Raw genomic sequence first — 22,840 nt, 5'->3', positions numbered from 1 at the left:
TACTTTGTCTCAGTTCCACTCAGGCTTGAAAAATGGTACGGTTGCTTTGGCATACAAAAAAACCCCATCTTTGTACAATCATTCAACTTTTCAGGAGCCGTTTCTTAACATGTCTTAGAGTCATAGAAATGTACAGCTCGGAAACGGACCCTTTGATCCAACTTGTTCATGTCGACCAGACATCCCAACCTAATCTACTCTCATTTCCCAGCACTTGGTCCATATCTCTCCAAACCCTTCCTATTCATATACCCATCCAGACACCTTTTAAATGTTATAATTGTACCAGCTTCCACCACTTCCTCTGGCAACTCGTTCCATACACGCCCCACCCTCTGCGTGAAAATGTTGCCCCTCAAGTCCCTTTTGTACCTTTCCTCTCTCATCCTAAACCTATGCCCTCTAGTTCTGGACTTCCCCCACCCCAGGGAAAAGACTTTGTCTATTTATCCTAGCTATGCCCCTCTGAAACAAGGTTTTGAATTTGTTATTGTAAACACCCTGACAATAGTCTTGAGAAGGATGATACACTTTTTAAATTATTTGTTCATGGGATGAAGGCATCTCTAACTTGGTGAGCGTTTATTGTTCATTCTGAATTTTACTGCACGATATGGTGATGAGCCACGTTGAACCACTGTGGTAACTGGGCAGGGTGGGAGAGCAGTAAGTAGAGGAGAGTATTCCAGAATTTTAATCCAGTGTCTGTGAAAGGACAGCAGTGTAGTTTTTCATCAGTATGGTGTGTGGCTCAGGAGGGAACTTTCAGGTTGTGGTGTTGTCCTTCCTCTGTTGCTCTTCCCTTGTAAGTGATAGAGGTTGTGGGCTTGTAAGGTGCAGTATAAGCATCCTGAGTGAGTTGCTGCCAAGCATCTTGTAGATGGTACACACACCTACTATTGTACGCCAGTGGTGATTGGAGTGTCTGCAGAAGGTGGTGGATGTGGTGCCAGTCAAATGATTGCTTTGTCCTGAATGGCACTGAGTTTCTTGAGTGCAACAAGCTGAGTAGTAAATAATTCAATTAAATCTCAATTTGAATTTATTTGATCAGCTGTTTAAAATCCATTATGTCTTCAACCATTATCTGTGAAAAGGAACATTTAGCCATTGTAGCCACCTTATGAGGGGTGGCTAACAAATGCTGGTGTGCCAGTGACGTTAATTTTCCATGGAATACAAATGTGTGTGTGTGCATTTATATTTTATATGTTATGTATAACTACAGTGACTACTGAAACAAAATGTTTTTTCTCAATGCAAAGTTCTGACAAGCATGCTAATTCAAAAATCATTTATGCAATGTTAGATTAGTTCTTACTATTTTGGTTTCATGGAGATAAAAGAATTTCTGCTATAAACATGTAAGTAACTTGACTTGGATAACGTATTTAATTAATTTGCTTGATTTTTATTTAAAGCAAGCTCTAATGCCATTCTTTCTCATTTTTAAAAACAACTGAGAGGCCATGTACCGAATAGCAATTATGAAATGTGACATGCAATTCATTTCTCTGATATCATCATCAAAAGCTAACATAGATTCCAGTAGAGTACCAAAAGTGTGGTTGGATGCAACTTAGGTATTTCAGTTTACTGAAATGTGAGGGCCAACACAATCTACTATAAGGAGAATTAGAAATAAATAAATATCAAAATACTGCCTTGAAAGTGATTGTACATTAATTGGTGTGAGGGAAGCTAGGGTGATGGAGGGGGCTGGTGGGAGCCAGAATTAAATGTACAAAGAAACATTTAAAATCAGTGAAGAAAATTAACTGTCAGTAACCTCAAGAACAAATTGACTTGAGGTTTGTTCACTTTGTAACATGAAAAGGGTGTGGTTTCACAGGAATTATGCCACCCCACTAACCTTGCTGATGGATCCATGCTGCAGCTGGGACCACACATTCTTGTTACAGCCTGTTATGATTCTAATAGAGTCTGATAACATCTAAAAACATACTTGAATTCCCAGTAAAAGAGTTGTATTACATTACATAAGATTTCACGTTTTAAGCTTTTTACTTAACAAGTAAACTGAAAGCAACGTCAAGTAATCATTACTTCCTCGACAACGAAACTACAGAAAAATTACTTTTGCTGATGTTTAACTTGACTAGCAATGCAACATTGTACACATTTACATTTATAAATGTCCTCTCGACAGGGATTGCCAGGTCCTAATGGGTTTGAGTTTTCCAATCTGCTAGATTGTAACATCCTGAGACCGCTAAAGGGTGCTTCTCTCAATTTGCAGAGAATTCTCAAACTAACAACCAACAGCAAAGCCCACCGCTGCGATTTCCTCTCCTGGCCTTGGCCTTGGCAAAACTTCCAGAGTCAATAGAGTGTCATGGGATGGTCCTTTCAAACAGAAGTATTGTCAGTCCTCATGCATTCCACCTTGGAGCTTGTGAAGGATTCATAACCTTGTCCACTCTGCTGATTTTTGTGTCAGGACAACAACTCTCATTCTTTCTGCCCAAAAAAGGCTCTGCACCAAAGGTCTGTCCACTGTTAGCACAGCTGCTCCTGTCCTTTGTTCTGATATGGACATTTTGCACCTTGCTCCCAGTAAGTCTCAACTTGGATCCTATACCTATTGCCATGATAACCTAGCCACCCAGGCTTGCTGTTCAATGTAAAGCAGGTGACATAGCCCTCTTTATTGCTGAAACGTAATATATTTATGAAGCCTCATCCATGTTGTTCTGAACACAGTCAGTGGCATGTATCTCCATTCTGATTACAGTTATTGGTTAATGTAAAATAGAACATTAAGGTTGGATATTGTTCAATTTTCACATAATCCTGAACAACTTATTCATAAATATTACAAACACTGACCAATACTTTGGCAGTTTTAATTAAAGTAGGACAGTACTGCCTTAGCCTTTCATAACTGTTGACAATTTTCATGACGTTTGGGTTTTTTTTGTAGAAAATTATTTAATTAGCAAAATATAGTAGAGAGGGTGATTTTCTTCCAGAGAGAAAAAAACAACTTTCATCATTGCATCTGCAAATTTACAGGCTGATCCCAAAGAGGTAATTAATCTGGTCACAAAACATGTGACTGAAAATACAGAGTTCAGTTGGCCAGAAGAAATTCAGGCGCTAATTCATCAGCTTTGCTATTACAATGAGCTGTTGACAGACTTCACGCAAGCTCAAACACTTCAAGGCCTTGGCAAAGGTGTGGATGTCCAGCGATTCGCAACAGACAGCCAATATAAAAGGGAGACCATTCTGGGGTTAGCAGAGTAAGTATGATATCATTTGTTTTATTTTAGTCATGGTAAATAAAGATTGGTAAATAAACACCAGGTGACTGTGTTAAGCTGTAGAGTCTTTCCCACAATTCAGCAGCTGTTAAGGAATTTAACGAAGACAATGTATTTTTCATAAGGGGTGAAACTAAGTATAGTTAACTCCAACAGATTCAAGAATAACTGACTTAACTCTGATGTACTTTGAAGGTAGTCTAAGTAAAGAAAAACAAGAAAGATGAACTGAAATGGATGCTAGGATGATCAATGTGATTTTCATTAAGGATTCACTTTTAACTTTGCACATTTGACCAGATGAATTTCTTTGCATTTGATTATAGGTGTGTGTATGTTTTACTCTAGTGATGCTGGTTAGGTAAAATAAATGGGGAAGTGGGAAAGTTTGTAAGAAGGCATGAGAGCTTGAGGAAAAAAATCATGCTATTGATTGAGAGTATGTTTTTCTTTACCTGCAGTATGACTTTCCAGAGTTAAGCAGCTATGATACTTGTCAAACATAAATCTTCTGTTTTTGAAATAATTTAAGGTAATTTAATCCCTTTATGCTCTCCCTTTCCTTCACTTTAGCAATAACTCAAGACATTTTGTAAAAGCAAATTACTACACACACTGGGAATTTGAAATGAAAACAGCAAGTGCAGGAGAAAATCATCAGGTCTGGCAGCATCTATAGAAAGAGAAAGTAGATTTAGTGTTTTGAGTCCGATGTGACTGATCAGAAAAGTTCTGAAATTAAGAGCAGCTGTCATTCATTTTTTTAATTAAATAAATGACACAATTTGCCAGGTTATTGTGGCAAATTAAAAGGCTGATCGGTAATTGCAAAAACTACACTTAAAAGTCATCTTTGTGTTGCACTTGTGAATTAAAGAACAGATTGCCCATTTGTGCAAGAATAACTAATTATGGGTTTTTAAGGAGGCAACCTTTGACCTAATAGTTTGCTGGGGAAATAGTGCCAAGTTCATTAACCATTATTGCAGTCTTTTGAAGAAAACAACAATTTGTGATGTTAATGAGATTTATCTCAAGTTGCTGGCCATTTTTTTCTTAGCCTTGCCAACCCAGGTACTACTGTTAATATACCCATTTATATCAAGATTTATTGGATTATGTCATAAATACAAATAAGACTGCTACAATTTAAGGCTGATATTTCAACACTCAAGGACTTTTTTAAATCATTAAATGTACGTTTCTGCTCCACCAGTCAATGTTGGAAGACTGGAATGGCAACAGTCGAAACTGGAGCAATTGCGCTCTCAATCTAATGAATGCAAAGCTAAACTTTCAGTAAGCTGTGGTTAGACCACAGCTATTTCATTGCATCCACTTCTGGTCACCAAACTTTATGACAGATGACAGGACTCCTGAAGAGGAAGACAGTTTTTTTTTAATTCTTTGGGCTGGTACTTACAGTATATCTCTAATTGCTCAAACTTGCATGTAGTGGTATTCTCATGTTTTTGCTGCCCTTGACCTTCTAGCTGATCGAGGTAACGGGTTTGGGAGAAGTTATTGGAGGAGCCTTGGTGAGTTGCAGTAGTGGGGCATGCTATAGGAGGCATACACTGCTGGCATTGTGGTAATGGTTGGTGGAGTGAACATTGAAGGTAGTGGATGGTATAATGATTAAGCAAGCTGCTTTGTCGTAGATGGAATCTTGAATGTTATTAGAGCTGCACCCATCAGGGCAAGTAGAGAGTGCTCCATCACACTCTTGATTTGTGACATGTAGGTGGTGAACATTTTTTTAGGGAAACAGGAAGTAGGTTACTCTCGGCAGAATTCCCAGTTTCTAACCTGCTTTTGTTGCTCGTATTAGTGTGGCTAGACAGTTCAGTTTCTGGTCAAGATAACCCCAGGATGTTGACAGTGAGGGATTCAGCAATGATAATGCCACTGAACCTCACTGTTCGATTCTCTCTTGTTGGTGCTTCTCATTTCCTTGCATGTATGCACCGTGAATGTAATTGCCTCTTATTGCTGAGTACTCCAGTTTCCTTCCACAGTCCAAAGATGTGCAGATTAGGTGGTTTGGTCATGCCCTTTAGTGTTCAAGGACACGCAGGGTAGGTCGATTAACCATGGTAAATGTGGGATTAAGTGGGGTAGGGAGGGTGAGGGTGTGTGGGTCTGGGTGGGATGCTCTTCCTAGTGTTGGTGTGGATTCAATGGACCAAATGGTCTCCTTCTGCATTGTAGGGGTTCTATGATTCTGTGAGATACCCTACTGAAATACATTCTGGCCATTTAAATTTTTGATAGATTACATTCTTTAGTTCATGTTTTTATTGCCTCCGCATTCAACTTTTCCAATACACTCCTTACCTCCCTCTCCTCTTCATAAATTTGAACACATTGAAAACTCTGACGTTCCTAACTCTCAAGTCTTATTTATCCATTACTTCCCCATGGCTCACCAGACAATAGTGCCTTCTACTGCCCAAATACTTGGATTTTAAGATTGTCCTCTTGTGTCAAAAACACAATTGGAATTTCCATCTGAAATCATTATCAGCTCTGTTGACCATATCCTGTCGGCCTCTATAATTTAATTGGGCTCTTCAATGGTTCAAGAAATGCAAGCTCCTACAGTTCTGGGCTCTTGTGCATCCCCTCATTCTTAATTCTATCATTGACACTTTTAAGTTGTTCTGTCTCTCAGCTCTAGAATTCTGTCTCTAAGTCCATCCACTTTGCCTTTTAAGGTATATAGTTAAGCTTATCCTTTTGACCAATCTTTTATCCATCCATTTTTAGATTTGTGTCATTCACTCCACTCGTGAAGCACCTTAAGTACACATTGTTATGCAAGATGTAGATAACATAAGTTGAATAACATCATCTTGTTTTCATATTTTGGTATTTGCTTTTTTTTGCATCAGTCTATTATAACATGATAGTTGGTTGAATGCCAAGTTCAGAACAGTTACTGAAGTGGATCCAAGTCCACTGGGAGCGGTACTGCACAGCAATAATGAAGTTCAAACTCAGCTTTTCTGGTGACGTTTCAATTAATCAGTGCAGTCCACTTAAATTAAAATAAGCCAAACACAGAATTTTTTAACATGTACTGGGTGTTTCAGTTCACTGGGAAATGTCTTCAACTGTGTGAATGATTAATTAAGAGCTACATATTATTGAAGTTTTAATCATGTACACTGTTGAATACATTGTCTGGGGAATCAAAAGAGTGATTGGACAAAATGAACTTGTGTGGTGGTAGCACATGTAAGTGGATTAGAAGTTATGAGATTTGTAAACTTTGATCTGGGCTCAGGCAGCTTCATATTTTTCACCCTGAAAATCTTCAACCTGAAAGCTGAATGAACAGATTCTGAAATTCCAAAGTAGTTTTTATTGTAATCCATGCCAACTTCTGTGTCATAAAGTCATACAGATGGAAACAGACCCTTTAGCCCAACTAGTCCACGGTGACCATGTTCCCAAACTAAACTAGTCCCACATGCCTTCGTTTGGCCCTTATCCCACCAAACCTTTCTCATTCATGTACCTTTCCAAATTTCTTTTAAATGTTGTAACTGTAGCTGCATCCACCACTACTTCTGGCGGTTCATTCCACTCATGAGCTACTCACTGCTTAAAAAAGTTGCCCATCATTATCCTTTTCAAAACTTTCTCCTCTTACCTTGAAAGCATGCACACGGTTTTGAACTCCCCATCCGAGGGAAACAGCCCTTGCTATTCACCTTATCTACACCCCTCATTATTTTATAAACCTCTCAACCTACATATCTCCAGTGAAAAACAGTCCAAGTGGATGCAGCCTATATTTATAATTCAAACACTTCATTCCAGGCAGCATCCTGATAAATCTTTTCTGAACCCTCTCCAATGTAGTAATATCCTTCCTATTGCAGGGTGACCAGTACTGAAAACTTGCAGACGCCTTCAGCAAAAGCATGTAAACATTCAATTACATTTTTTTTAAAATTTCAAGTTCTGCCACTGTGTAGCAAAGTCACAGTAAGAGATTCTGGAATATAGTCATGGTATTTCAAGACCTTAACCTCCTGAATCACTACCTCTTAAAGGAAGACAAAACAATCCAATTCAATTTTAACAACTTACATATTGATCTGTTGATTAAATTTGGCCATTAGGCTTTGTCTCATTCAGATTACTTGCGTGATATTCTGGATGACTGCGTAATTTCAAATGCTGATATTGAGAAATTATTTGTTTTTTCATAGAACCTTAGAAGAAAATGTGTACAAAATCTCTCTGTCTTTGGCTCAACGTTATAATATCGCACTCTGGGAAGTTTACATGACACACTTGGAATTCCTTTTCACTGATAGTGGGTGAGTATCCTCGGTATTAGGTCATTGTACAACTAAGACCATGAACCTTATCATTTTTACATCATTTTTCAGTACACATCTCCATGCTGACTTTTCATTCTTACTCTAGCTTATAGCAACAATTGAAAATAATCAATCTGTTTTTGGTTATATAATTCATGAGGACAAAAAGACAAAACACTCATTTTAATCCTGCATTGAGAGATATGCAGGGACATTGTAATAGAGAGGAGCAAGTTCTGTCAAGGCTATTGTTTTAAAATTAATTTCACAGTTGCTGAAGGAGTATAAACAGTGTTGGATATTACATGTAATAGGAAATCAGAGACTGTTTTTAGTGGTAGCGTGCCATATTTTTGTTTTAACGAAGCCAAAAATATTCATTACTGAACCCTTTTTGACACATTACACGTCCTAGACATCACAGCAAATTTCCTACTTAAAGTTTGCCCCTTTTAATCAAGCTCCCTTTGTTTTAACAGAATTTATATAGCCTTTCTAGATTTAAAAATTATCTTAAGGGGTCCAAAGACTGATTGGACAAGGATATCAGGGCAATGTATTAAGCAACAAAGGATATATTTAAAAACTGAAGCTAGTGATCATCCTTATTCAGCTGGTTCTTACTTCCAACCCAACTTTGAGTGGCACAAGCAACTTTATAGCACTTCACCTGAACTCTGTCCATCTTCTCTAAATCTGTGACTGTGTTCTGATATTGATGTCATGTTTTGATCTTATTATTTCTTCTGTCAATACACCAACTCACAAATCATAACCTAAAATGATTATCGTCTAAGCAGCCCATTGTTAACTTCTTCACGGATGACCCATTGTCAGACTACTGACCGCAACATTCATTGATTAGAACCCGAAAGTCAATTGATCCATGACAAAACATCCTGTCATTACAGCTGGTAAAATTGTTTGGACATGTATCTTACTTTTACCCTGTTCATGCTATCAGTTCACACCATCGGTCTTTTGCAATGTGACTCCAGTTTAACTCAAACCACCCATACATTATTTTCTCACGTGTCTATAATTCACCCTTCGTCCACCAAGATTGTTCAGTAAATACAAAATATATGTAAAAATGAATGCTCAGCGTCAAATGGTAAAAATACAAAGACTATGAAAAGATTCACCTGTCTACATTGTCGTGATAAAGTAGTATTCCGTAGTTATGAGTTGAGAGTGTAGTCCTGGAAAAACACAGCAGGTCATGCAGCATCGAAGGAGCAGGAGAAGTCCTTCATCAGGAATGAGGCTTGTGGGTTGGAGCTGAGAGATAAATGCTTGGTGGAGGGGGATGGTTGGAGGAAGGTAGCTGGGAAGACGATAGGTGGATGAAGGTGAGGGCAAAGGTGATAGGTCAGAGAGGGGAGTGATAGACATGTCCAGAGGGAGGTGCCGAATTTGAGGCTTGGGACTGGGATGATGTGGGGGAGGGGAAATGAGGAAGCTGTTGTAATTGTGAGTCAATCAAAGGACAGAAATTGCCCGAGTTTATTTTCTTTAAGTAGTGAAAATGTATCCAAAGTCATTAGATTAAGAAATTGAGTTCACAGTTGTGGACCACAAAGATTACAAAAAGAATTTTGAATAATCCTGATGATTAAAGTCTCCAAGCCATGAAGATGAGGAAGCTCATCACTTTGCCTCTCGATCTCTGCTGAGGTGGAAAATCTCAGCCAGGGCAACAGTAAGATTGCAATGCTTGACTGGAGATTTCTGGACAGACTTACTAATCCTACTCTTGATGCTATACCCATGTAGATATTCAGCAAGAAAAGAGCTTGTTTGTAATGTCTCTATTTAAAATTGTTTATAGGCTGTTACTGCTACATTTCACATTTGAACTAAGACCAATTGGTTGGTGTATCAGTGGGACTAATGCTCATGGAACCAAGCAATAGGGTACCATCTCCATAATCGACAGGAAGAAAATGGGAGTTGGAAAAAACTTGAATTTCTATGAATTTTCTGTTCAATACAAACAATATTTTGATTTAAATCTTAGCACATTTAAGGAATTAAATATCTGTCTCATTCTTGGACACATGAATCTCCGTCAAGGATGGGCCCCTCAGTAACTCACTCTCTCGCAAATCCTTGGATAAACTCACAATGCTATACTTCTCCAGCTTCCACCCGAAACATATTGAAATAGCCATCCCTACAGACAAACCCTATGCATACACAGGATCTGCTCAGATGAAGAGGAACATGACAGGCACTTGGAAGTAATCAAGGATGCCCTCATAGGAATGGAGTATGATGCTCAACTCATTGACCACCAGTTCTGACTTGCCACAGCGAGAAACCATAATAACCTCCTCAGGAGACAGACATGACCTGCAATTGAAAGGGTTCCCTTCACTGTCCAATACTTGCCAGGAGCTGAAAAACTACTCCATGTTCTTTCAACCTGCAACACATTATCAGTGAGGATGAGCACCTCAGCAAGACCTTCCCCATGCCTCCACTTCTCGCCTTTAAGCAACCACCAAACCTCAAACAGATCATTGTTCATAGCAAACTGCCTGGCTTTCAGGACAACTCCATACAACCCTGTCATGGCAGATGCTACAAGACGTGTCAAAAGTGTCAACATGGATACCACCATTACCCATGGGGATGCCACCCACCATGTACGTGGCAGGTACTCTTGTGACTCGGCCAACATTGTCTATCTCATACGCAGCAGGCAAGGACCACGGTTATCCGTGGGTTTGCGAGAGAACATGGTACCTTGGCGAGAACAAGCAAAGGCTGTGGCAACCGATGAATGGACACCGCACAACAATCAACAGACAGGTGTGTTCCCTTCCAGTTGGAGAACACTTCAGCAGCCTGGGACATTTGATCTCGACCCTTCAAGAGACCATCCTCCAAGGCGGACCAGGACAGGCAATGGCACAAACCGAGCAGAGGCTTGGGGATGGCCTCAACTGACCACCTTGGTTTCATGTCACACTACAGGTAATCCAGTGTACTGCAAACACACACACGCACCCAAAAGTTTGGGGGGTGAATTTGTACTTGCAGAAATACATTTTATTTTGCTCAAAAACTGCATGAATCCATGTCAGATTCTCTAAATCTCTTCTTTTAGATTAGAATCTAAAACATTGGGGCACAGACAGCCTCATACAGGAGATCCCACCCCTTCAATGCATTATCTGGACCAACATGGCACCTATTGTTAAAGTTCACTTGAGATTGTAACTTTTAAAAAGTTTTGGGATTTACATATAAACATAATATGGTTACTCTAAAAGATGAGAGACTTAACAAACAATCCAGGTCTTTTTTGACATCGCACTGTAAACCTTTGCTATAAATACTGTGTCTTAAGATCTTACACTCCGTGACCAGCACTCCAAAAGCTAGTGCTTCCAAATAAACCTGTTGGACTATAACTTGATGTATGATTTTTAACAATTAAGGTAAGATTACCTTCAGGTATGAAGCAGAACAAAAAATGCAAAATTATTTATTCATCAGTGAGTTGCATGATATTCTAAGATTCTGTCATGATATCTTGTGATTCTAAAGAGAATATAATTTGCTGATTGTTTGTATCTTTTGAATCTCCTTAAGGCGCTACTGCTAAAAGAAATTCATCTTTGTGACTCTCTATTAGCAGCTGTTTTCTTTGGTTGTTTTGTACTTAAATCTTACTACTTCAATAATCTCTATCTCTCCAATTCAATCTCCTCTTGTATGTTTGCCAATCTGTCTGTGTTGTGCCATATTTGCCGGCCTCACCCCCTTGTGCCATATTTACTGGCCTCACCCCCTAGTTGTGCCGTGTTCACCGGCCTCACCCCCTTGTTGTGCCGCGTTCACAGGCCTCACCCCCTTGATGTGCTCTGTTCACCCACCTCACCCCTTTGTTGTGCCACACTTACCGACCTCATCCCCTTGTTGTGCCATGTTCACCTGCCTCACCCCCTTGTGCCGTATTCACCAGACCAACCCCTTGGTGTGCCGTGTTCCCCGGCCTCACCCCCTTGGTGTGCCGTGTTCCCCGGCCTCACCGCCTTGGTGTGCCGTGTTCACCCACTTCGCCCCTGTGCCGTGAGTGTAGAAGTTATCTTTGCTTGTGGTTTAACTTCAGAAAATATTATTGCTGTCCTTTAAAAAACCAAAGCCCTCAAACAGAGAGTGTGGGGAAAATGCGTCACCACTATTTAAAAATGTGGAAGAGTTAAATCTCAATCTGGTTGCAGTCAGGTGGTGAGACAGAGTGAAATTTGTTTTAAAACTTGCAATGTGTCCATAATACCAACTACATAGAAAGACGGCTGAAAATGTGTTGCTGGTCAAAGCACAGCAGGCCAGGCAGCATCTCAGGAATAGAGAATTCAACGTTTCGAGCATAAGCCCTTCATCAGGAATGAGAGAGAGTAGCCAAGCAGGCTAAGATAAAAGGTAGGGAGGAGGGACTTGGGGGAGGGGCGATGGAGGTGGGATAGGTGGAAGGAGGTCAAGGTGAGGGTGATAGGCCGGAGTGGGGTGGGGGCGGAGAGGTCAGGAAGAAGATTGCAGATTAGGAGGGCGGTGCTGAGTTGAGGGAACCAACTGAGACAAGGTGGGGGGAGAGGAAATGAGGAAACTGGAGAAATCTGAATTCATACCTTGTGGTTGGAGGGTTCCCAGGCAGAAGATGAGGCGCTCCTCCTCCAGCCGTCGTGTTGTTATGTTCTGCCAGTGGATGAGTCCAAGGACCTGCATGTCCTCAGTGGAGTGGGAGGGAGAGTTAAAGTGTTGAGCCACGGGGTGGTTGGGTTGGTTGGTCCGGGCGTCCCTGAGGTGTTCTCTGAAGCGTTCCGCAAGTAAGCGGCCTGTCTCACCAATATAGAGGAGGCCACATCGGGTGCAGCGGATGCAATAGATGATGTGTGTGGAGGTACAGGTGAACTTGTGGCGGATATGGAAGGATCCCTTGGGGCCTTGGAGGGAAGTGAGTGTGGAGGTGTGGGCGCAAGTTTTACATTTCCTGCGGTTGCAGGGGAAGGTGCCGGGGGTAGAGGTTGGGTTGGTGGGGGGTGTGGATCTGACGAGGGAGTCACAAAGGGAGTGGTCCTTGCGGAACGCTGATAGGGGAGGGGAGGGAACCACACCTCCACACTCACTTCCCTCCAAGGCCCCAAGGGATCCTTCCATATCCGCCACAAGTTCACCTGTACCTCCACACACATCATCTATTGCATCCGCTGCACCCGATGTGGCCTCCTCTATATTGGTGAGACAGGCCGCTTACTTGCTGTGATCTCCAGCATCTGCAGACCTCATTTTTTTACATAGAAAGACGGTTTTCTTGACAAGTTTATGCATTTCCATAAGCCTTCAAAGGCAATGAGCAAAGGCTCGAAACATTGCAGAGGAGGTCCTAAAGAGTTGGGTTTCCAGCCTATAATGGACTTTCCTTCTGGCCAGAGAAGATTTGGCCTTAGAAATAATCAATTCAGACAGGATGGGAGTGGGGATGTTGCTTCTATTTCACAGAAGTTACTCGTTGGCCATGTATTTATAAGTTAACTAATTAAATTCAAAGCTGTAATATAATAGTTTCAAATTTTACCCAATTATGCAGAGTGTCATACAGCATGGCCATAGGCCCTTCAGTCCTTCACTTCAATGCCAATTACGTTTCTCAAACTAAACTAATCCCACTTGCCTGTATTTGGCCCATTTCCCTCTAAACCTTTCCTATTCATGTACTTGTCTAAATGTCTTTTAAGTGTTGTAATTGTACCTGCACCGACAGTTTCCTCTGGCAGTTCATTCCACATAAGAACCACCCTTTGTGTGGGGGAAAAAATTGCCCCCCAGGCAATCTTTCAACTCTCACTTGAAAATTGTGCCCTCTTGATTTGAACTGCCCTACCCTCGGGAAAAGACTTTTGCTACTCATGTTATCTATGCCCCTCTTGATTTTATAAACCTCTATAAGGTCACCTCTCAACCTCCTACACTCCAGTGAAAAAAGTCCCAGCTTATCCAGCCTCTTCTTATAACGCAACCCGTGCAGTCCCAGAACATTCTTGTCGATCTTTTCTGCACCCTTTAATAATATCATTCCTATAGCAGGATGACGAGTGCTGTGCACCAAAAATGGCCTCACCAACATCCCGTACAATCTCAACATGGCGTCCCAACTCCTATCCTCAATGGTCTGAACAATGGAGGCAAGTGTGAAAATGCAAAGGAAGACTACATTACATAATTTTCAGAATGAGTTGCTTTAGTACTGACAACAACAACAGTGAAATGCTGCCATAAAAAACAGAAGTGCTGGAGAAACTCAGCAGGACTGGCAGCAACTGTGGAGAGAGAAAAAAAAGTTAATATATCAAGTCCAGTATGACTCCTCTTCAGAGCCCTTCCAATAAATGCTGCCAGACCTATTGAGTTTATCATATACTTATTCTTTTTAATTCAGATTTCCAGCATCTGCAGTATTTTGCTTTTATTTCTGTGGACAGAGTCCTATGTTTATCAGGTACTTGGGTGATGACAGATAGATATGAGAAATGTGAAGCTCAATCCCTGGAACTGTTTCATTCATAGATGATTTTGGTTTAAATTTCAGGCTGTCAACGTCAGAAATTGAAAGTAGAGTCCGAAATCTTGATCTATTCGATGTTCTGAAAACCAACCAAGAAGCTTTTCATGAGCACATGACAAAATATGTTTATCCTGGCATTGATGGTGTGGACCATGTCCGGTTACTTTATTATTTTACTTTGCTGGAAAACTGCGGCTGTGCTGAATTTGTGAAAAAACCCATCAAACCAGACACTAACATAAAGCTTCTAAAGAAGTTGAAGGTCGTTACGCCAGGTATGATGGTCAATAGTTTTAAGGCTAATTTTTTATCTCTGACTTGGGCACTTCAACTGCATTAAAAATAATATAACTACATTCTTTTTTTGCTGGACTCTGAATGGTGCATTCCATCTCATTAGACAACGATTTGTGCCATGATGATTGAGTTTGTGTTGGCCATTGCCTCTTGTCGCTCCGGAGCCCTTCTCTTGTATGGTGCACTCTGCCACATTTGCTGCAGGTGAAGACTGTGGGACTGAGAGTACAAATCCCAAATCTTTGCTTTCTCTAAGTCCACTTCTCAGTCAGCTTGAGTTTCTTTTGTTTCTGCTCAGCTCTTCCAAAGCCCTTTTAAACAGTTAACTTCCAGATCTTAAGCCATCAGTGACGATGTCCCAGATTTGGAGGTACCAGTGTTGGACTGGGGTAGACAAAGTTAAAAATCTAAACAACACCAGGATATAGTCCAATAGGTTCATTTGGAAGCATAAGCTTTCAAGGCGCTGCCTCTTCATCAGGTAGTTCATCAGACAACGAGGCAGCATCTCGAAAGCTAGTGCTTCCAAATAAACCTGTTGGACTATAACCTGGTGTTGTGATTTTTAACTTTATCTCCCACATGTCAATGTCATTATCTGCTGTCTTAATATCTCTCTTATGGATGTCCTTGTAGCAGACATGAAAACCCTAGCAATTTGTATCCCAGTGGCCTATTTGCAGCACGAGCTCTCTGGGTTTATGGATACAATTTATCGTGATGAACATGGACAAGTCAGTTGTTTTGTTTGATTGCCTTGTGCAATGGATTCTATCCACTTCTTGAACAGAAACTGTGAACTTGAAACACTAATTGAAGCAAGTGGATCGTGGCTTGTCAGCTCTTCAGAATTCAGGGTATTCCAACGTGGCTGAGCAATCAAACATGAGAGACTCATTAGAAGATGGACTGTCCTATCCAGGGCACAAACCCAGACAAAATATATTGAGTGCTTGGACTGTCCATACATCAGAAACACACTCTCAACACCCCCAGTTGAATCCAAAGCATTGCAGAGCATGATGTTGCATTGTTCGGTGTCTCTGGAAAGATGAGATATTCGGATATCAGTTTACCTTTGGACTGCACTCAAGATTTACTCATTTAACCTTCAGTTCTCCCAAGATATCTATTAGGAAGTGGAGCTATTCACCTATAGTTCAGAGTTAGTTTCATGGATGTAAGAATGCGTCACTTGTCAGTCGGCTTGCATGCTACATGGAGTTCCTCTGAAGCCTTAGACTAAAGCTGCAAAGTTCCATCTGTCACAAGAGAGAGGCAAAGCTGAATGAGATGGGGATAGGATTATTGAAAAATCATTATGGCAGCAGGTGCCAAATTGTGATGACAATATAAATAAAACAAGTAAGCATAATTCATGACAGTGATGGTCTGGAATTCATTAAAACAAAAATAGATGTTTAATAAAAAATTACACAATAATAATGATCTTTGGCATTTAAATTATTATAGTGCATTGGAAAATGCAGACACCTTTAGTTTACAGAATAGAAATAGTTACTGCACTGTACATTTTATATTAAACTCCATGAATTACATGGTGTCAGGTTGAGTTCATTGAACACTTATGTTATTTTGTGTCATGTTAGGAGGGGATTGGGCTGTCTCTTAGTTAATTAGTTCTTTACCTCATTGGTAGAATGAGTTACATGTATCATGGAAGGAAAACCTAATAGAAAATTTCTCAATCTACTTGGAAATGTACAAAATAATTCTGGGCAATTTTATTTGATCAACATATGGTGGAATCTTGGAGTCCAAAAGGATGTGGAACATGAATTTTCAGAGTTATGTAAGTTGCTGGTGGTCGTGTTCTTTGTGCATTTCAAATTCAGCAGTTGTTAATGGGGCAGTAAATGTATAATCTATTTTGCATTAAGTACATTCAGATATTATTTAACCTTCCATCTTTCTTTCTGCAAATGTGTTGCTGGTCAAAGCACAGCAGGTTAGGCAGCATCTCAGGAATAGAGAATTCAACGTTTCGAGCATAAGCCCTTCATCAGGAATAAGAGAGGGCTTATGCTCGAAACGTTGAATTCTCTATTCCTGAGATGCTGCCTAACCTGCTGTGCTTTGACCAGCAACACATTTGCAGCTGTGATCTCCAGCATCTGCAGACCTCATTTTTTACTCGAAGATCTTTCTTTCTGCAGCATATTTCAGTCCACAGTTTGTTCTCCCCCACTAGATTTCCACTTTCCCTATCTCCGTCTTGCCTTCCATCCCAACCCAGTCACACATTTAATGTTGTATTTGAAAAAAATAAATATTGCTCCAACTAGTTTACTTTTAATACCTAAACAGTACTTTTAAACAGATTAAAGCTAACAAGATAAATCGTCACATTGCAAAATAATTGGTGGAATGAAGTTGGGTGTTAGAAGATAGTTCATTGGCATTTTGCATGGCTATAAAGCACATGTGATTACCTCACCATGGCGGTGAATTTTGAAAGGGGAACAAGCCATAGTAAACCATTGTAGTTACAGCCTGTGGGTTTTTCTTAAGAAATCCCGAAATGCTTCAGACAAGTCAGTCTTCAAAGAGAGCTCCAGGAAAAGATAGAGGTGGCTAGTCCTCATTTTAACCACAGAAAATACTGGGCCTATTAGTCACCACACAAAATGTGGGCGGGAATGTGCATTCAAACTGAAGAGTTTGCATTCGTGAGAATTTAACCAAGACTGGAAGATTCAGCTAACTTTAGGTAGAAAGCGTGGGATTGCTAGAATAACCCTCACTCAAGAATCAGTTTGGGAATTAGGTGTTACCAGCTGGGAAAGGACAAAACAAGCCATTGGGAACTGAGAACAGCTTTGTACTAGTTTCTGGAGATTGAAATGTCCGTAGAAGAAGTGGAATACAGCTGTGGACAGTGATTTTCTGTCAGTTAAAAGGTAAAAGGTGAATAGGAGATTTTTTTCTAGAATTTAGATTATAAGTTACCAACTGAGATTGAGACAGTGTTATTTTTGGTTTGTTCATTACCGTAGAAGCCAAGGGCTCTGGCCCGAAATGTCGAATTTCCTGTTCCTTGGATGCTGCCTAACCTGCTGTGCTTTAACCAGCAACACATTTTCAGATTTGATCTTCCTAGTCAACCAATGGGAATTGAAATATCCTTCTAAAAATTATTAGTCTCAATAATATCTCACTTGAATTATGTTCTGTTTCTTTGGTCAATTAAAACAATCTCAATTCAAAGCTAAGTGTTGCAGATAATTTGTTTCTAATTGCTGTTCCATTTGTGCGCTGGCTTTATTTTCTTTCTTTTCTGTATTAGACCTTAATTACAAGAAGCTGACAGATGGAGACGCTGATCCTTTGGAATCTTTGGAGCCAGTTCTTAACAGCCATAATGTCTTACCAGTTTCTAAACTAGCACCCAAAATTCCTGGGAAAGGTGGCACAATGCTTTCAGCAAACCTCATCTATGCTACATGGCTTCGTAAGCTTTTCTGGATTGGAGATATCCAGCTTATTAAAAAACCACCACAGGAAGAAGCTGAATGGTTGCATGCCTACGATACATGTGCAAAATATTTCGACAGGCTTCTCCCTGAAGATGTTATTGGACTAATAGATGACTTCACCTTTTCTGAAAATTCTGTGAACAAGGTAATGGAAGTTGTTTAATTTGATAGGCTGCATTCCACATTCTATATGTTGACCCACAATTCCCTCATGGAGGGAACTCTAAGATCTTGATCCAGCAAAAATGAAGGAACAGCGATACATTTCCAGGTCAGGATGGTGAGTGACTTGGAAGGGAACTTGCAGGTGGTGGTGTTCCAGGTATTTTTGCCCTTGTCAGAAGGGGGCAGGGTGTGGCTTATATATGATTTCATTTTAGCTCTTATGAGAGTCTGAATTTTATGGAATATAGATCAGTCTAACTATCATGATGTAAAATTATTTAAATCACCAGTCCTTTAAAATGAAAATGGAAGTCAACCAGTTTCAGTGACCGTTTAATCAAAGGAACTTAATTTTAGCAGATTTAGGCACTGTTTGGTGACATTTCCCACTGGTCTCTTTGCAAATACTTGAGCTGATTTTCAAAACCTAATTATCTCAGCAAAGTGCTCTACGTTCACAATATATTTGACAGCTCAAAGAGGCTAGTAACTGGTTTTCTGTCGTTATGTGTTTATGAATAGAAGTTTGGTTTTGAAAGCGATGCACTATTTGAGTGTTAAAAGTTTTGAATGGTTTTCATGAATGAGAGTTTTTAAAAAATATAGTTGAAGTTGTATTAGAACCTGATTTTATTTCATCTTAACATGAGTCAGAGGTCTGCCCATGGAGGATATTGACACGAAGGGCAAGGTTGTTTGGTGAGTTGGTTTGGTATCAAGTCGTCCCCTGATGCCTAAGAATTACACACACAGGGCGTAGGATGGGGGTGAAGGGTGATGGTGTGTGAGCAGTCAAGTCGAGCGGGCTAAAAGATATAACTGAACAATTGGAACAAAGGCAATGGTAGACCTGTTAATTAACCTATCTTAGCACTTGGCCGTTCCTTTAGCTAGGGGGGGCTCTGAGGCTGGCAAGTCTGAATCATTCTCCAAGACACACCCCTGGCTGCCCTACCCAAAAGCATCCAAGATTTACCACCCAGGCATTTCGAACAAGACAGGTGTCGCGATGAAATTTTCCAATTCAAACCACCCATGTTAGTGGAGAAAATCCAGGGCTTAGGATCATTGACAGGAACTGGGTTTTGTTGTCATTGCTACTACAGAATCCAGACCATTACTCCTTAGAGCTGGTTGTGTTTAATAGACAAGATTACTCAGTGCATTTCTTTTGTGTAATGTTGCCTGTGATGTGTATTTGTGATTCATCCCTTTGAGGGCATTTTGAGTACTTCAATTTGTATCTCTAGTCAAACACTGAATAATTCCCAGTTGAAGCATTACAAGTATAGGGCTAGTCAACACTTGCAGTGTGATTTCAGTGCATACAACTGCGCTGATTCAGTGCCACATAGGATACTTTACTTACACTGCCTGGATTGTTAAAATCGCAACTTGCAAAATTTTGTTATATGTAAATACAAACGAAATACAAGAGGACATTAAAACTATTATAATTATTATGGTGGTTAAAAGGATCATAATGTCAGCAGTTCCTAATAATTGCATAGGACTCAGGTTTTGGAACAACAGATTATGTATTGCACTGAATGTTATTGTGAGCCTTCAATGTGTGAAATTGTTTTTCTTAAATAGAACATGTTATCACCACAGAATTTTAACAGGCTCACAATCAAAATGAAGATTACGTGACTGTCAGCCAAATCTGACAACAGTTGTAGAAACCATAAGATTGCATGAAGTATTAAAATAATGCCTGCAGAGAAATCCTGTCCAAAGCCTACTGACCCAATTATCTATGATGTGTTCATAGACTTGCACGACATAAACAGATTTTTTTTCGACACAACAGACATTGCATGCAACCTGAAGCTATTACCATCCAATGACATTCAACGTTACAACTGAAAGGCTATGTGCATCAATATCTTATTCATAAGGTGATCTGCAGACAATCATGAACTTAGATGCTGCAGGTGTTCTCCATAACCAAATTTCATGCAATACTAACTCCTGATTTAAAAGTGTAAGGCAGTCCTTCAAAATTTCAATCATGCCATTAATGCAAGGGAGGCATTATTCATATTTGTCTAAAGCCTGCCCAGAAATAATGCTGAACATTAACACATCCTCAGTGCCCTTATGTGTACCAAATGTTTATTGTCAAAATACAGATGATTTTTAAAATCACTTTTAAATACGATACATTTAGAATAGTTAATATAATACTTATGTGAGTTAGAATCTTAAAATAACAATAGTTTTGTAAGGATGACTCGGTTTCACAAATATTGCCAGACTGCGTTTTGTAAAATATTGTATTATTGGCTTAATCTCTGTGATATTACAGTCAAAGAATATTTTTAAACTTTCTCCTTTCACAGTGTCATTGTTCTCAGAATTGTATTGAAAAGTAAGTGGTAAAATTGACTTGAATTGAATGAAAATTATTGTGTGGTGTCAAATAGGCTGTTAATTCACTGTTAAAAATCACACAATACCAGGTTATAGTCCAATAGGTTTATTTGGAAGCACTAGCATTCAGAGAGCTGCTCCTTCATCAGGTGGTTGTGGAGCATAAGATCATAAAACACATAATTTATTGCAGAAGATTCCAGTCTCATGTAATTGAAATGATATATTGAACAACCTAGATTGCTGTTAAGTCTTTTAGAATGGATTGCAGGTTTCAGTTCATTAATATGTAAATCCCAGAACTTCTCTTAAGTCACCTTCTCAAGATAACTTGAGGTTTTATAACAAAAGGTTACATCCCTGCTCAGACAACGCATTAAAGGTGTGAGGTTAGAATCTGTCAGTATCCCAACCTTGAGTCAGACTGGTTCTATTTCCGCGTGGTATTTACAGAATATTACATGGATTGAATGTCAGCATTGACTGTTGCAGATTGTGCACTTTTTGAGCAAAATAGAATGTATCTGCAAATACAATTCTGCAAATACAAATGCACCCCAAAGACTTATTTGTGTATGTGTGTGTGAGTGCTCGTGGGAGTGTGTGCGTGTGTGAAAGCTTGGTAAAGTTTTTGAGTGGGTGTGATGGAGTATCAGCTTCTGAGGAGGTGTGTGCATGGGTGTGAGCGTGGAGGATGTATGTGTGTGTATGAGCGAGAGCATGTGTATGAGAGAGAGTCTGCATTGAGTATGTATGAGTGTGTTTGTGTGTGTAAGAGAGAGTGAGAGTTTTTAGTGTCGTGCAGCCCCCTGTAGTGTGACATGAACCCAAGGTCCCAGTTGAGGCCATCCTCATGGGTACCGAAATTGGCTATCAGCCTTTGCTTGGCCACACTGCATTGTTGCCTATCCCGAAGTCCACCTTGAAAAATGGTCACCCAAAGATAAGAGGCCAAATGTCCCTGACTGCTGAAGTGTTCCCTGACTGCTGAAGTGTTCCCTGACTGGGAGGGAACATCCCTGTCTGGTGATTGTTGCATGGCATCCATTCATATGTTGTCGTAATATCGTGTGCCATGCCTTGGGGCATCCTTGCCTGCAGCATATGAGAAAGACAACGTTGGCCAGGTCATATGAGTACCTACCATGTACATGGTCAATAGTGTCCTCACGGGTAATAAGACCATAAGACACAGGAGTGGAAGTAAGGCCATGCGGCCCATTGAGTCCACTCCGCCATTCAATCATGGCTGATGGGCATTTCAACTCCACTTACCCACATTCTCCCCGTAGACCTTAAATTCTTGATGTCACAAGGAATTATCAATCTTTGCCTTGAAGACATTTAGCGTCCCGGCCTCCACTGCACTCTGAGGTAATGGTGGTATCCGTGTCATCACTCTGACATGTCTTGCAACAGTTAGCATGAGAAGATGCTGTCCTGAAAGCTGGGAAGTTTGCTGCAAGCAAACAGCCCCAGCCTGTTCAGCCTCTCTCTGTAGCTCAGATCCTTCAACCCTGGCAACATCCTTGTAAATCTTTTCTGAACCCTTTCAAGTTTCGCAACATCTTTCCGGTAGGAAGGTGACTAGAATTGCATGCAATATTCCAACAGTGGCCTAACAAATGTCCTGTACAGCCGCAACATGACCTCCCAAAGGCTAGATTATTAATTATTCAAGTATTTTAACATTACAACAGATGTATAGAAACATCTAGAACTAGAGTGTATATTAGGGCCAGACCGTTCAGGAGAGATTTTAGGAAGTACTCCTACATACAGAGGATGGTAGTGGTTCGAGATTCTCTTCCACAAGTACAGTTAATGCTAGATTAGTTAATTTTAAGGCTGTGATTGATAAATTTTTGATAAACAAAGCTATTAAGGGATAGAGGCCTAAGGCAGGGTATATGGAGTTATCCTGTGGTTTGGCCATGATCTAATTGACAGAACGGGCTCAAGAGGCAGAATGGCCTCCATCTGTGCCTATATTCCTAAATGAAAAACTTAATAGACCAAGCTAATTAAAAATATTATAATTATGACTTGTTTACAGAAAAAGATTTCTTATGGTTTTATGAAAATCTTAATATCCAGTTTCTTACTGCACATATTGAGATTGCCTGCTTCTTTCCTCCAAGTACACTCATAAAGATAATGCAGTATATATTCTGGCTACAGCATTAGCTGTAAGGTGAGACTAATTTTACATTGGCCTACGCTATTTCTTTTAAGCTTTCTCCAAAAGGATAATAGCTGAAAACTGATAGTTATACTTAAGGAACGTCATTGCTGAGGTTCTTG

General features: G+C 40.1%; 1 protein-coding gene across 3 annotated transcripts in view; it reads left to right on the top strand.

The window, feature by feature from the left end:
- nbas (NBAS subunit of NRZ tethering complex) overlaps positions 1 to 22,840 on the top strand; it is a 255,796-nt gene that overhangs the window by 179,314 nt on the left and 53,642 nt on the right. For 2 of the 3 annotated variants that reach the window (XM_060853540.1, XM_060853548.1), the window contains 4 exons: positions 3,037 to 3,266; positions 7,511 to 7,621; positions 14,226 to 14,476; positions 17,806 to 18,140. In XM_060853540.1, the coding sequence (XP_060709523.1) occupies positions 3,037 to 3,266; positions 7,511 to 7,621; positions 14,226 to 14,476; positions 17,806 to 18,140 (927 nt within the window). Of the gene's footprint in view, positions 1 to 3,036; positions 3,267 to 7,510; positions 7,622 to 14,225; positions 14,477 to 17,805; positions 18,141 to 22,840 lie in introns of those variants that run through there. The other variant, XM_060853560.1, reaches the window with a different exon arrangement.

Source organism: Hemiscyllium ocellatum, chromosome 3 (genome assembly GCF_020745735.1).
Source record: "Hemiscyllium ocellatum isolate sHemOce1 chromosome 3, sHemOce1.pat.X.cur, whole genome shotgun sequence".
Classification (NCBI taxonomy): Eukaryota; Metazoa; Chordata; class Chondrichthyes; order Orectolobiformes; family Hemiscylliidae; genus Hemiscyllium; species Hemiscyllium ocellatum.
This window is presented reverse-complemented; position numbering and strand designations above follow the sequence as displayed.